Raw genomic sequence first — 14,561 nt, 5'->3', positions numbered from 1 at the left:
TTTTAAAGGACTCTGTCTAAAATTGGAACAGATACCATTTAAGGTGCATTTGAGCTATTTTATAAGAGAAATGAGAACACTGTATCATAATTCTGTTTATGACACAGAGAGCCTCCTAAAAGAAAATCAACCTCTGATTTGATTCTTTAGACAACAGAGGCTGGGTTGAAACTCCTGGCTCAGCAGCTGTATCTGGAGGGCACACGAGTTAAGAATGGTTTTTACACTTTTAAATGGTTCAGGGAGAAAAAGAATCTATATATATGTAGCTGAATCACGGCACTATATGGCAGACATTTATACGTCATTGTAAATCAACTATACTTTTTGGGGAGAAAAGAATATTTTGAGACGTGAAATATTCAAAACGAGGACAATATCTGCTGACAATGATAGAAAATTCAAACTCCAACATTCACAAGGAAGGTCTTTTTGGAAGACAGCCAGGCGGCGCACGGCCATGTGGTCTGCTGCACCCCCCAAGCTACAAGGGCCAAGATCAGTGGCTGGGACCAGGCGCCGAGACATGTAAAGCCTCAAGTATTTACTATCTGGCTCTTGACACACAACATGGGCCGAGCACTGGACTAGATCCATTCTGGTGACAAAAAAAATAAAAATTGTTTATTCATTACATTGTTTATGGAAGAGACAGGAGACCAAATCTCCACCCTGCCCCCTCAAAATCACACTGGCAATTTTTAAAACAAGACTTTAAAAAAAGGTATTTCACAGAGAATACTGTGGCTCCTTCATGAGTTGTAGGAATCTCTCAACCCTCCTTTGGATCCAGTCCTCAAGAGAGTTGAAGAAGAACGCCTCCTGCCTTGCTGACCCCCCATGTGTTTCTCGGTGCTCAGAACCACGGGGCCCTTCCACTGCCCATGCTCACCTCTTCCAGACTGAAAAGCACACCCCCAATCGGAGCACCAAAGGCCACGGAGACCCCAGCAGCGGCCGCGGCTGACAACACCTGTGAGGCAAAGAGGTCCCGTCAGTTCCAGGTCTTTCGGGAAAGTCAGCAGGTGCAGGTAAGCCCGGAGAGGATGGGGCTTCACTCTGCGCATGCTCACCTCACGCCTTTTGCCCTCGTTCTTGCTGTACTTGGAGAAAAGGCTGCTGAAGAAGTTGCCGCAGCAACAGGCCACATGCACCAGCGGCCCTTCCTTGCCCAGGCTCAGGCCTGAGGACACCACCAGCACCAGCGTGACAGTCTTGATCAGCAGGGTCCACTTGCCCAAGTAGCCCCTGATGATGAAGCCACTCAAGATGGTCTTTATCTGAAACATAGGATGGAGAAGGTCGGGGAGTGAGCTGCCTGAGTGCCTCTGCCAGGAAAGTAACACCTGCCTCCTCCCAGAAGCATCTTTCAAGCTGAGATTCACTAAATTGTATGGAACAGAGGCTGCTTTTGTTGGTAATTTAGCTATAATTTGATATTATAATTTATATTAATGCCTACTTTTATACATTAATGGAACCCCCGAGACAATTCACTGCATAGTAAATCTTAATAATTCCGGAGTAATGAGATCATTCAAGGAATGAATAAGTAGTTATCAGCCTAATTTTACGTATGGCATTTTATCCTATGCAGGTTACCCTCTGCTGTGTTGAAAAGATACATGTATCTATTGATTTTAACTGTTTATTTTTGACTATTGAAAGATGGCCAAGATAAAGAGACATCTGGCTAGCTTTGTTGCAAAGCAAATACAATAAAATATCAATGGAACTTTAGATAGGGGTTGGCTAACTATGGCCACTGGGCCAAATGCAGACCACAGCCTATTTTCGTATGACCCACAAGCTAAGATCTTTAAAACCTAAGCTTTTAATCTTTTTAAATGTAGTATGTAAACAAGGTAAAAGACGAGGGCAGCAGAGGATGTGATGGTTAGATGACATCACTGATTCAATGGCCATGAATTTGAGTAAACTCTGGGAGACAGTGAAGAACAGGGAAGACTGGTGTGCTGCAGTCCATGGGATCGCAGAGTCGAACACGACTTAGCTGTGAGTGAGAATAGTTCCTCAATTTTGCCTCTTGACTCACAAAGCCTGGGCTTCCCAGGTGGCACTAGTGGTAAAGAATCTGGCTGCAACTTAGGAGATGTGCGTTCGATCCCTGGGTGGAGAAGATCCCCTGGAGGAGGAAATGGCACCCCACTCCAGTACTCTTGCCTGAAAAATCCCATGGACAGAGGAGCCTGCTGGGCTACAGTCCATGGAGTCACAAAGAGTCGGATATGACAGAACATACACGCATGCACTGGATATAGAAGCATCACCAACGGATAAATAACATTTTATCTTCAACCTCTCCCACGATTGGCTGAAATGAAGTGAATGTTTACTGCCTAGCTAGCAATTTACAAGCCTGTAATCAGAGATTCATTAGACACAGAGTGAGCCAGCCAGTGAAATTTGTGGTCAGTATCCATTTTCCCATTGTATAATGCATAATGGGACAATCTCAGCTCTTGTCACTGTCAGGATGTTTACATAACATCAAAGTGCCTCCTAGTGGGCATTGCTCTGCCAAGCAATCATTTTCTTGAATAGCTATCCTAGTCCTTCTTGAGCTTGGTGCTCAACAGCATCCTCTGGGGAATTAAAAACCAAGGAGGACTAGTTAATCCCCTCCCCCGGAAATCTGATGTAATTGATCTGAGGTGTATCATGGGCACAGGGAGTTTACAGACTCCACAGTTCAGTTCAGTTCAGTCGCTCAGTCATGTCCGATTCTTTACAACCCCATGAATTGCAGCACTCCAGGCCTCCCTGTCCATCACCAACTCCCAGAGTCCACCCAAACCCATTCTAAAAGGCAGTCCAGGTAGAGAAGCACTGTTCCCATCCTGAGAAGAGCAATACAACTCTTCCTAATTTCTCACTATTTAAGGTCAGTCCTGAAATACTCTTTGGCTTTTCATCACCTGTAATGCTAATATAGGAAATTTCACAATGGGTTTGAACAGACCATTTTCATCTCAGGAATTACTGACAGATATCTGTTTTTCTTAATTCAAAGAGAAAGACCAACAGTGAGCAAGCATGTGGGCATCTATTTGAAAGAACTCTCTAAGCTCCTTCCTAGAAAACACAAGGGAGGTCTTCCAGCTCTCTAATCAGATGAACCAGCCTTTAACTAAAGGCACACAAACTAGCAGTGGTTAAACTGGTCTTTAACTAGTGGTAGTGGGCTTATTTGAGCCTGTGCTCTGGGAGCCCATATCCCTTTATTTAAGGGATGTTTTATTATGCCTGCCACAATCCTGCCCTTTTGTATTGCCTAGAATAAAATTATCTATAATTTTTTGTCAGTTAATGTGGATTTGGACCCAAGGGTACACTTGAAGAGCATGATACCATTTAGAAAATTACAAGCATCTAAATTACCTGAGCCATTGCCAGCCATGACATGTGGTGAACTGAACAATGTGAGAGGTATTTCATAATTCTCAAAAAAACGACTGAATAAAATTGTCATGATCAAATTAGGGATTAAAGAAGGCAAATTTGTTCCCAGCAGATGCCAAAATCTAATCACTCGCTTTAATTTGAATTAATAGAGACTGAATCAAGCAGGGCTCTAAGGCAATGCACTGCAGCACATTTGTGACTTGACGATGGCAACTTTAAAACCTCTGTGCTGTGTGCTGTGCTTAGTTGCTCAGTCGTGTCTGACTCTGGGACTCCACAGACTGTGGCCCGCCGGGCTCCTCTGTCCATGGGATTCTCCAGGCAAGAATACTGGAGTGGGTTACCATTTCCTCCTCCAGGAGATCTTCCCGACCCAGGGGTCGGGACCTGCATCTCCAGCATTGCAAGGCGGATTCTTAACCACTAACCACTGCACCCCAGATCACCTCCTATGATGGGAAGTATATTTTCTAAAAAAGCTCATTTAGTGTCTTTGCCGAAATGAAGATCAGCTCAGTATCTCAAACTGAGTGGAGTTGTTTGCATAGTTAGTTGGGTTTTGACTGGAAGGATTTTATTCGTACCCATGAATGATTTCTTTGCATTTACTTTTTACTCTGCTCCTTTCCTCCAAGAACTGGGGTAAGTGTTAGGAATTTCTAGCTCTACTATAATAACAATGAAAATCTGCTACTACTGAGTCATAGTAACTAAACTTCAATTATAAAATCTCCATTGGGTTCCTGACACTTGAAAAGATTATTGTGAACTCTTTTATAAATAGAGACATGAATCTGTTACATATTATATACAGCTGAAAAAATATTTATGTACCTACTATCATGTACCCACTCCCAAGTTTAGGACAGAAGAGCAGGAACCTGTGAACACCTTGTCTTTGCTTTCTCAGTGGACTCTTCCAATCATTTCCTTGCCTTTCTTGCGAGCTTTAGCACATCTGGGTATGACTAAACAGTATGCTTGTTTCATACAGGCTGTTTTAGAGACTCTACAGAAATGGAACCATACTTCACATATTCTTCTCTAACTTACTTTTTCCACTTGATATCACTTTTTTGAACTTTATTCACATCAATGTGTTCCTTGCACTTTGTCACACAGGAAACAATGCTGAACTTGGTATTTGACTCATTTTGGGTTCAGCTGTCATAAATGAAGACGCCATCTGTGGATGAGCACCAGGTCCACCAGACGCCCTCCCACACAGAGTTCCGTGTCTGTGAGCTGGGCCATGCATCTCTGGTTCTTGGAAGAGGAAGATGGTATCCCCACTCGCAACACCTTTTATTGCTGCCTTCAATTTCCCACCAACTCCCCACTACCCACCTCCTTATTTTTACAGGTGGCTTGAGTCCAAAAGCGCCTGTTGCTGGGCACTGGGATCAGAAACTAAGATGCCAACAATAATCTGTTCTCTTTGTCTCAATATCCAATAAAATGCAGTCAGTTCTGCCCGGACACTTGTTTGGAAAACACAAATTTGTTCCAATGTGATTCATGCGTCGGGGCAGAACTTGAGCATGATGCCAATTTCGCGTCTGTTTCTGCACGATTTCCTCTGAGAGAAACACAAGATGGAAAACTGCAGCTGCCAAACTGAGCCAACACACAAGCACACGTCTCAGACAACTCCCAGTTTGCACGCGCACTAGGGTGGTATTCATACATTCCTTAACCATTTAACATGTGTCAAACTGTGCTACTGGTTCTATGTGGTTCCCATCTTTTTATGTGCCACCAATGAGGTTTCTGGGCACTGTGCCCCTAACTCCATCTTCCCAACAAGCTCTGTGGTTTTGGTGATGCAATTTCACATCGCCCTTGACTTGGCATGCATATGGTACATTAGGAATTTCCCAGGTGGCTCAGTGGAGACATGAGTTCAATCCCTGGGTGGGGAAGATCCCCTGGAGAAGGAAAAGGCAAACCCACTCTGGTATTCTTGCCTGGAGAATCCCAAGGTCAGAGGAACCTGGCGGGCTACAGTTCATGGGGTCACAAAGAGGCAGCCACAACTGAGCACGCACACATAGTGCATTACAGCAGCACTGGCTGTACGGAGCAAATATGCTGCAATGCACAGCTTATTTTTTAGGTTCCTCCAGCAACGTGTTAATATCAACTATCCAAAATTCAGCATGAAATTGCCTTCTTAAAACATCTTTTCCTGGAACAAGATAATGCTGAGCTTTCCTTTCAACGATCCTTTAATTACCCCAGCCCTTCCCATGAACCGCCCGGACCAGCAGTGCTGTTGGTGGTGCTGCCAAAGAGTGTGGGTCCGCTGCCATGACCGCTCACATCTTTATAAACTCAGCATCTCCACTGTCTATGGGAGCTGCTGAAGCACCAACTTGAAGGAGAATGCAACAGCAGTGATTAGAGTGATCGTCTAAGAACTTTAAAAATGATTTCTGGCTCAAAGCTGCACTGTCTGGGTTTTTCGGGAATTCGCTCAATTATGGTTTTTTGAACCCAGCAGATCCTCAGTGGTTTGAAGTTTAGTCCCGGGCATTCTTCCTGATCGATGAAGTCACTTCCCTCATGCTCTGGTTACCAGAAAGAGCTGAAAATATTTATAAGAACTCTAAACTCACACGGGTGCATTCACAGCACATGTAGTGAACATGGAATTTAGTTTTTAAAGATTGCTCTTATCCTCTCACAAGCAGAGCAAAAACGTGGCAAGGGAGTTTAATAAGTAAACTTTCTGAGCACCAAACTCCCGCTGTTGCCCCTTTCACAGCTGATCACTGATGTACTTGCATACGTGCGTGCTCAGTTGCTCAGTCATGTCCAACTCTGTGTGACCCCATGGACTATAGCCTTCCAGGTTCCTCTGCCCTTGGGATTCTCCAGGCAAGTGGGTTGCCATGCCCTCCTCCAGGGGATCTTCCAGACCCAGGGATCGAACCTGAGCCTCCTGCATTGGCAGGCAGATCCTTCACCACTGCACCACCTAGGAAGCCCTAAATGCACTTAAGGGTTACTATAGGACCATGTCTGCGTGTGTGGTTAATGAACTCCAGTTCCACAGGCTTTAAGACTTCTGCCTGGTACGCAAAGACAAGAATTGAAGCATCTGAGAATAAACAGAGCATAAATCGTGAAGCCAGACAGCTGGGTTCGACTCCCAGCTGACCAGCTTAGCGACCTTGGGCAAGTTACTTAACCTCTCTGTACTTCACTTTCCCCAACCATCAAATGAAGAATAAGAGTACGGACCTCATAGGCTCTCTGCGAGAATGAATGAGTGAACAGATGTCCAATGCCGGGAACCATGCTTAGCGCCTAAGTGCCATGTAAGTGCTTGCTCTTCTAATAATTGGCACAAAAAGCCAGCCCCCACTCACCTCGGGTATACCAGAGCCACAGGCATATGGTGCAAATACTCGTACCAGGGAGACAGCCAGAAATGCAAACAGCAATGCCCACAGGATGTACATTAGGTAATTCAGAATGTAAGCACTGGCACCCTAGACAAGACACAGAACAAGAAGAGACACGTGAGCCATTGCAGACCCAAGCAACACGCCTAGCCCTCTAGAATGAGAGAGGACCCTCTGACCTGACTGGGCAGCTTCTCGCCTGGTCCTGTGTCAACAAAGAGGCAGGTTAGTTTTATCAGCTGTTGCTATTGCTACAGCGGTTCACACAGACACAGCACCAGCTGCTTTTCCAGGAGCTGTGTACACACATCTTCCACCAGGTGACACCTCAGCAGTCCTGGAAACTGTGAATGAGGCTTGGTTTGAATTGCCCTGTGCGCTTGAGTTAATAAAAGGCATGTAACAGAAAATTCTGCCTTCGAGCCCCCAGAAAGTTTGTTTGGTCTCGTCTGCGGTGGATCAGCCTCTTTGCTTTGGTGAAGGCCAAACCCACGCTGCAATTAAAACCAAAGAGGAAGTGTGTGAATTGCCTTTTTAAAACTTTTTATTTTGTATTGAGGTATAGCCTATTAACAACGCTGTGACAGTTTCAGGTGGGCAGAAAAGGGACTCAGCCATACACATACCCGTATCCATTCTCCCCTAAACTCTTGTCCCGTCTGGGGGAACTGCATTTTAGAATACTGCTACTCAGATGTGGCCCCTGGACCGGCAGTATCACCTGGCGTGGAATGGAAATGCAGTCTCAGGCGCTGCGCCAATATTCTAAATAATCTGATGTGTGGGGAACACCTTCTGGACCAACAACACAGTCTGGGGTCTTTGAGGCTGAGGACCTGGTGTGCTGGGCAGACTACGATTCTCTAGGCCTCAGCTTCTGCCACCATCTGATCTGTCACATGATGAGCAGGAAAAGCCAGGGTGCCTCTAAGCCAGGCCACTGAAACAGCCACACGTGCGCCTGTAAAACACAAAAACATGCTCCAGGAGATAGCTCTAGCCTTAACAACCAGAGATATTCACACCTGGTGTGGTGAGAAATCAGGAATACATTTCACCCGGAGAAAAATGGACTTTTCTGTGACTAATAATAACATCTCACCCTGGCTAACACTAATTCTTTGAATTCAAGTATAAATCTTGGAGATGGTTGAGAAGCTGGATGGCCATAGTTCCCCCCAAAGTAGGAGCGAAGAAACCAAACATGGCGGCCAGCCAATTCAGCCTGCCCATCTCCATCCAGCCACGTGAGAATCTATTTTTGGAAGTGATGGAGAGCACTGAGGATGTGTGAAATTTCAAGAGCCCGTCAATTTCTGAGATTTGACAGAATTCATTTTCAACTCCACTGAGAAAGATTGAGCAAAATAGCAAAGTGCATTCCAGAAGTCTTCAACAGAGGTAAATCAACTGGGCAAAGGAGAATGGGGGAGCAAGGAGGAGAATATGTATCTTCCAAGAACAGTTATATGGTGAACGGTCCTCACAGTACCCTAACGTGAATCCTGGCAACTTAGCTCCCTATCACCTGGGTTTCTGATCTGTCGATGACCCTTAGTCACTGTGGTAACCACTGAACTCAGTTAGAAATTAAGCCTTTTCCTGGACAAAGATTTGTGCAGATCTGAAAGTCAGAGAGCCATGAAGGCAAGAGCCTGGTCTGTGCTTCACTGCTACAGCCCCTAGGCTGGGATATTCCCATTGCAGAAGGCCCACAAACATCCTCTCTGATGTGTTCACTGGAAGATGATAACTGTCTCCACAGGGAGACAGCCCTTCTCATCTGCTAGGAGGGCTACGATCCAAACCAGGTTAACAACTGGGGTCGGTGAGGATGTGGGAAAGCTGGAACCCACATACGCTGCTGCTGGAATGCAAAAAGGTGCAGCCACTTTGGAAGACCGGCAGCTCCTCAAAAGGTTAAATGTAGGGTTGCCATGTGCCCCAGGAATTCCCCTCTAGGTATGGACCCCAAAGCAATGAAAACATACGTCCACACAAAACCCTGTAGATAAGCTTTCAAAGCAAAGTCATTCATAAGGCACAAAAGTGGAAGCATCACATGTTCCTCAGCTACTGAGTGGAGAAATGACACGTGCTGATGCAGACAATGGCATGTTATTGGGCCGTGAAAGGAATGAAGTCCCAATTTACGGTATGACACAAATGAACTTGGAAAACATTATGCTAAGTGAATGAAGCCAGACACAAATGTCCATGCGTTGTATACTCCATTTATAAGAAAAGTCCACAATAGGCAAATCTGCAGAGATAGAAAGCAGATTGGTGGTTGCCCAGAGCTGGCAGATTTGGCGGGAAATGGGGAGTGACTGCTGACAGGTACAAGGTTTCTCTGGGAGTGATAAAAATGTTCTAAAATTAGATCAGGGTGATGGTGGCACAAATGCGCGAATATTCTAAAAGAATATTAGCATATTCGTGTTAATGAAGATTAATTCATTAATATTAATATTTATTACACAGATTAATGTATACACATAGAATATCCTCTGGAATATGAATTACATTCACTAAAGCCATTTTTCTAAAACAATATCTTTTCTCCTCAGTTAGAAGTAATAAAAATCAATTCTTATTTCTTTAGCATGATCAAAAGACCACTCTCGGTAAGAAAAACAAAACCAAATACCAGGTTTTAAAAACTACATACGTTGTACACATGCAATAGTGGGGAAGGACTTTCCAATTGAAGTTTGAACCCTAGAACTAGAAAACAAGCTGAGTGGGAAGTGGCACTCATATTAGCCACAGCTGAAGGTCAGAGCAGAAGGTGAGTGCATAGACATTCCCCAACACCAGCCAGGGGACTCCCAGCCAGGACACACCCACGCACTCACCTCCGACTGATTCACCAGCAGCTCCGACCACTTCTGCCACAGGGGACACTTGTCCCTGTCCTCAAAAGTGGTCTCATTGGAAGTCCAGCAGCACTGCTCATGGCTATACCAGAAGGCGGACAGGCAGATGCCCTCTTTCAGGTCGGTCATCCAGTCGACAGCGAGATCGATGACCCCGGCCAGAGTGCCTGAAAGAAGCAGCAAGAGCCACTGAGACGGAAGCCGGCGGGACCCAGGCAGCATGGAGGGCAGGCAGAGATGCCCGCGCCCTGGGCTGCCACATGCCCCAGCAGCCTCTTTCAGCAGTCTTGAGGTCACCTGAGCATGTGGCAGGGCCCATGGTGTGGCAAAGGTGGCACCCAGCCCACTGAGACACAAAGGCCAATGATATACAGTCCTTGGGGGGCTTCGATCACACAGGAGGGAGAGACCTGCAGGGCAGAATTCACTGCAACCCCCTGGGGCTTTCAGAACCCAGCCCTTCTAAGTTTTGGAACTAGGGTACCAATACCCAATAAAAGATGGAACCCCCTCAGCAACTTCCAGGGCAGGATGCTGGAATCACAAACTTATCTCTCCAGAAAAGACAATTCAGACAAAATGGAGAGAAATCAACTATGACAGCCTCATCATTTCAATCAAGTTTTATATCCAAATGGAACCCAACTTGAAAAATGTCACTTATTAGAATCTTCTGAATTTTTACATTTTGGTTGAAGGACTGAGGAGTGATTTAAGTAAACAACTACTCTAAAGGCCAATAGAAGTGGGATAAAATAGAGTGTGCAGTGGGTCACAGAAGGCCATCTTACTAGAGTAATCCATTCCAGTCCTTTGTGAAGGCAGAGAATATTCTCAAGCTACTGAAGTTTTCAAACTTTTACTAGCATTTACTACAATATTATTTCCCTGCCAGCATCAACACCAAAGGCAACCACACACCAACAAAAGGCCCCCTGGCCCTGCCACTCTCCTGTTGCATCAGCAGTCACCCACTGTTCTTTCCAGTACTGCCCAAATCCTCAGCAGCACACAGGCTCTTTCCTCAGTCTCCGAGTTTCTTGCCAGGCTCCTCTCTCTCCACCACTAACCCCACACACTGCCCACGCCATGCCCCTGAGCACACCAGGCCCTCCTCTCTGCACTTCCTCAGACAGTGCTGCACTCTCCCAACTGGGCAAGCTCCTATTTATCTTCCAGATCCTGGCATTTCTATCACCTCCTTCAGGAAGCCCTCCCTGATTTCCTAAGTCTGAGCTAAGTATATTTCCCAGGCATCCCGCCATCCCCATACTTATCACATCCTGATATGACTATATTTATATGTGTGTGTGTATACATACATACACACACACACACTCCAACTAGTCTATAAGTGGGGCAGGAAGACAGTCTCTTGTCTGGTTTGTGTGCCACCGTGGGAATCAGGCCAGGCATCCAGACCCTGTGTCCCCTTTAAGTGGGCAAGGGCACACAGCCTTGTCCACTGTTGTATGCATGTCAGGTGTACAGCTGGAACTATATATCAGGTTGAATGAATGAGAGCAACAAATAAATGAAAATCAGGAAACTCAGGTCCATCCATTCACTCAAGGGCTACTTACTGAGCACCTACTTACTATGGAAGTAAACTCTACACCCTGGGGTACAGCACTGAACAAAGCAAACTCAGGTCCCTGCCTTCATGGAATCATACCTCATGCAGGGAGAAAGACACTAGACTAAATAAGTAAGTAAGGGGGCTTCCCTTGTAGCTCAGTTGGTAAAGAATCTGCCTGCAGTGCAGGAGACCCAGGTCCAATTCCTGGGTTGGGAAGATTCCCTGGAGAAGGAAATGACAATCCACTCCAGTATTCTTGCCTGGAAAACCCCATGGATAGAGAAGCCTGGAGGGCTACAGTCCGTGGGGTCGCAAGAGTTGGACATGACTTAGCGACTAAACCCCCAAGTGAGGGCTCTGACAACAAGAGAAGAATACAGTGTGCTCCGGGGGCGGCCATCCCCCACAATGGTGCCGGAGAACAGGTCCTCAAAAGGAAAACCAAGGGTCGCCATCTGACCAAGGAATTCTACTCCTCAGTGTCTGCCCACGAGAAATGAACACATATATCCTCACAAAGATACGCACACAGATGTTCACAGCAGCATATTCACAAAAGCCAAAAAGTGGAAACAACCCGTATGCCCGTCAACTGCTAAATGGAAGAACCAAATGTGGTCCACCTAGCACGGCAATAAAAAGGAATGAAGTACGGACACATGCGACAGTGTGGATGAGCCCTGGCAACATTATGCTTAAATGAAGCGAGTCAGAAAGGATCACATAGTATATGATTCCATTTTGTGAAAGGTCCAGAATAGGCAAATCTACAGAGACAGAAAGTAGATCAGCGGCTGTCTAAGACTAAAAAGAGGCTGAGGGCGCTGCGGCTGATAGCTGAAGGGTAGGGAGGTTCTTTGGGAGCTGGTGAAAATGTTCTAAAATCGATCTTGGTGTTGGCTGCAAAATTCTGTGAATACACTAAAAACCACTTTAACAAGGTGAATTGTATGGTATGTGAGTTATAGCTCAATAAAACTGTTACATACATACACACATACATACACAATGGTGGGCGAGGGTGATGAAGTTCCGAGAGAGAGAGAGAGAGAGAGAGAGAGAGAGAGAGAAAGGTACTTTTAGAAAAGGTGGCAAGAAAGATGACCTTTGAACAAAAACGTTGTGTGGAACAACAGTGACCCCCAGCGGTGGCTCTGGGTTAACGCCCCTCATAGGAGCCGCAGGTTGCGCCGCTCCATCTTAGGAGTCAGAATACAATACCCAGGCTGCCACTAAGGAGGTGACAGGCCAGGCAGTGGGACTCCTGGGTCTCACCACCATTAGACAGCTGGGGAATGGGAAGGCGAATGGGGCAGAGTTTTCTGGATTTCCGTTCCCAGTACATCCAGATCAAAAGAACACTTTAGCCGCCTTCATCGTTAAGATCATCCATTTCTTGCCTCCCTCCTCTATTCATCTCCTGATGTGACCCTTTGCCAGTGGTCCTCACCACTGGCTGCACATCAGCATCACAGGTAGAAGGGGCCTTACTCAATGCTAGGGCGTCATTTCTGGAGTACTATTTAATTGCAATTTGGGCAGCAGTAGTTTTAAATCCCCAGGTGATCCCACCTAAAAGAAGTGAGGTAAATTGGCTTACCAGAGAAGCCAGGTTGTTGGTATCTGATATGTTAAAAACAGCCCAACTGGGCTCTTGGATCAGTTGATAAATCTAGGCCAGAACATCTACTCGGATTCCTTCATTTCCAACGTCCATCTCTCCTTTCTGGGAGCCAAAAATAACCCTGGGTAGAGTTTTATACATCTATTCTAAACAAAGACATCAAAATTCACAGCAAACTACTTTGCCTTCCTTTAAAGGTCTTCACATTAGCAGTCAAACAAAGGGGTGGCAAAATGTCGTATATCTATGAACTGCTACCAATATCCATGGGGAGCGGAAGGGCAGGATGGGGCGAATAGGCAGCTACTGTGACTGGAGCGAGAGGACTGCCACTTCAGCACTTTTATGGGCCCTTTATGACCCACCAGGCACACAGAGCCCTTCCCTAGCAACCGAGCCCCTCCCACCATTGTAGATATAACAAATGAGAGGTGGCCAGAAATCAGAGTCCTCCAATCACAAAGTTTCACTCTGTGTCCCATGGGAGTGCTGTCAGACAGCATGTACTACACTAGACCCATATCACAGTCATTCTCTGATCAGTCCTATAACCATAACTATGATGTTACTACAGGCAAGGGGTTTTCTTAAGGAAATCTCTTTAACTTGATCAGTTTTTTCCTCTTTGACATTAACCTTCACAGCCTCCTAAGAGTAAGGAAATTTCAGGAAACGATTTCCATGGAGGGTTGGAGTATTTGCTATTAAAAGGGGAGGCATAACTTCCAGATACACATTCATTTGCTCTGAAAACACCAATGGGTCACAAACATGGTGCTGGGATTATAAAAATGAAGGACGCAGAGTCCCTGAGGTTCAGAACAACCCAAGGACTGGATGTACATCTCCCAGGCCTCTCTCAGACCCTGCAGTTTCGTGTTACTGGGAGTGTCTCTCGATGTTCATCCCAGGGCCTGCCAGTGTTAGTCAAGTTCATTCTCACAGGATGTTTTAGAGAGCAAAATGTTCCCATCCTTTCTAGCCTGCTCCATAGCCAAGTCCTACAGAATGTGAAGTGTGTGCTTTTGGTTGCTCAGTCATGTTTGACTTTTGTGACCCCACGGACTGTAGCCCGCCAGGCTCCTCTGTCTGTGGGATTCTCCAGGCAAGAATACTGGAGTGGGTTGCCATTTCCTTCTCCAGGGGATCTTCCCGATCCAGGGATCGAACCCATGTGTCTTGCACTGGCCAGTAGATTCTTTACCGCTGAGCTACCAGGGAAGCACAGCTCTCTTGGTACTGCTCTCCAATGACTGTACCTGGTCCACCCATGCCTTGGGGTCTCCTTACTTCACTGACGATAGATTGGTACGTCATGTATTTTGCTCTTAGATATTTCAAGCCACAAACTCCTGGCATGAAGCACAAGAGAAACAGCACGTACCTGCCAGCAGGCCAATGAGCAGCATGACTGCCCATCCCGACCAGGCATCCAACAAACTCTTGATGAACTCCCATATGGACTCCTTGCTTTTGCTGGTTATCTAGAAATAAAGAGACATCAGAGCTGATGTGGATACACGTTCCAATTCAAACTTACTTTTCTGCAACTGTTTCCTCAGGAAACAGGGTGAATGAGAAAACAAATATAATTAAGCAACTAGATGGCCACTTAGGTGATTCTTTCAGTTACTGAGCATGAT

General features: G+C 45.8%; 1 protein-coding gene across 5 annotated transcripts in view; it reads right to left on the bottom strand.

Moving 5' to 3' along the window:
- CLCN4 (chloride voltage-gated channel 4) overlaps nt 1–14,561 on the bottom strand; it is a 68,593-nt gene that overhangs the window by 19,979 nt on the left and 34,053 nt on the right. For all 5 annotated transcript variants that reach the window (XM_070365558.1, XM_005909559.3, XM_070365560.1 and 2 more), the window contains 5 exons: nt 14,303–14,402; nt 9,695–9,882; nt 6,801–6,923; nt 1,074–1,280; nt 893–973 (listed from right to left, as the gene is read on the bottom strand). In XM_070365558.1, coding sequence (XP_070221659.1) covers nt 893–973; nt 1,074–1,280; nt 6,801–6,923; nt 9,695–9,882; nt 14,303–14,402 — 699 coding nt within the window. The remainder of the gene's footprint in view (nt 1–892; nt 974–1,073; nt 1,281–6,800; nt 6,924–9,694; nt 9,883–14,302; nt 14,403–14,561) is intronic.

The sequence above is a fragment of the Bos mutus genome, chromosome X, assembly GCF_027580195.1.
Source record: "Bos mutus isolate GX-2022 chromosome X, NWIPB_WYAK_1.1, whole genome shotgun sequence".
In the NCBI taxonomy this organism is placed as follows: Eukaryota; Metazoa; Chordata; class Mammalia; order Artiodactyla; family Bovidae; genus Bos; species Bos mutus.
Note: the sequence above shows the minus strand (reverse complement) of the source record. Positions and strands in the feature narration are given on the sequence as shown.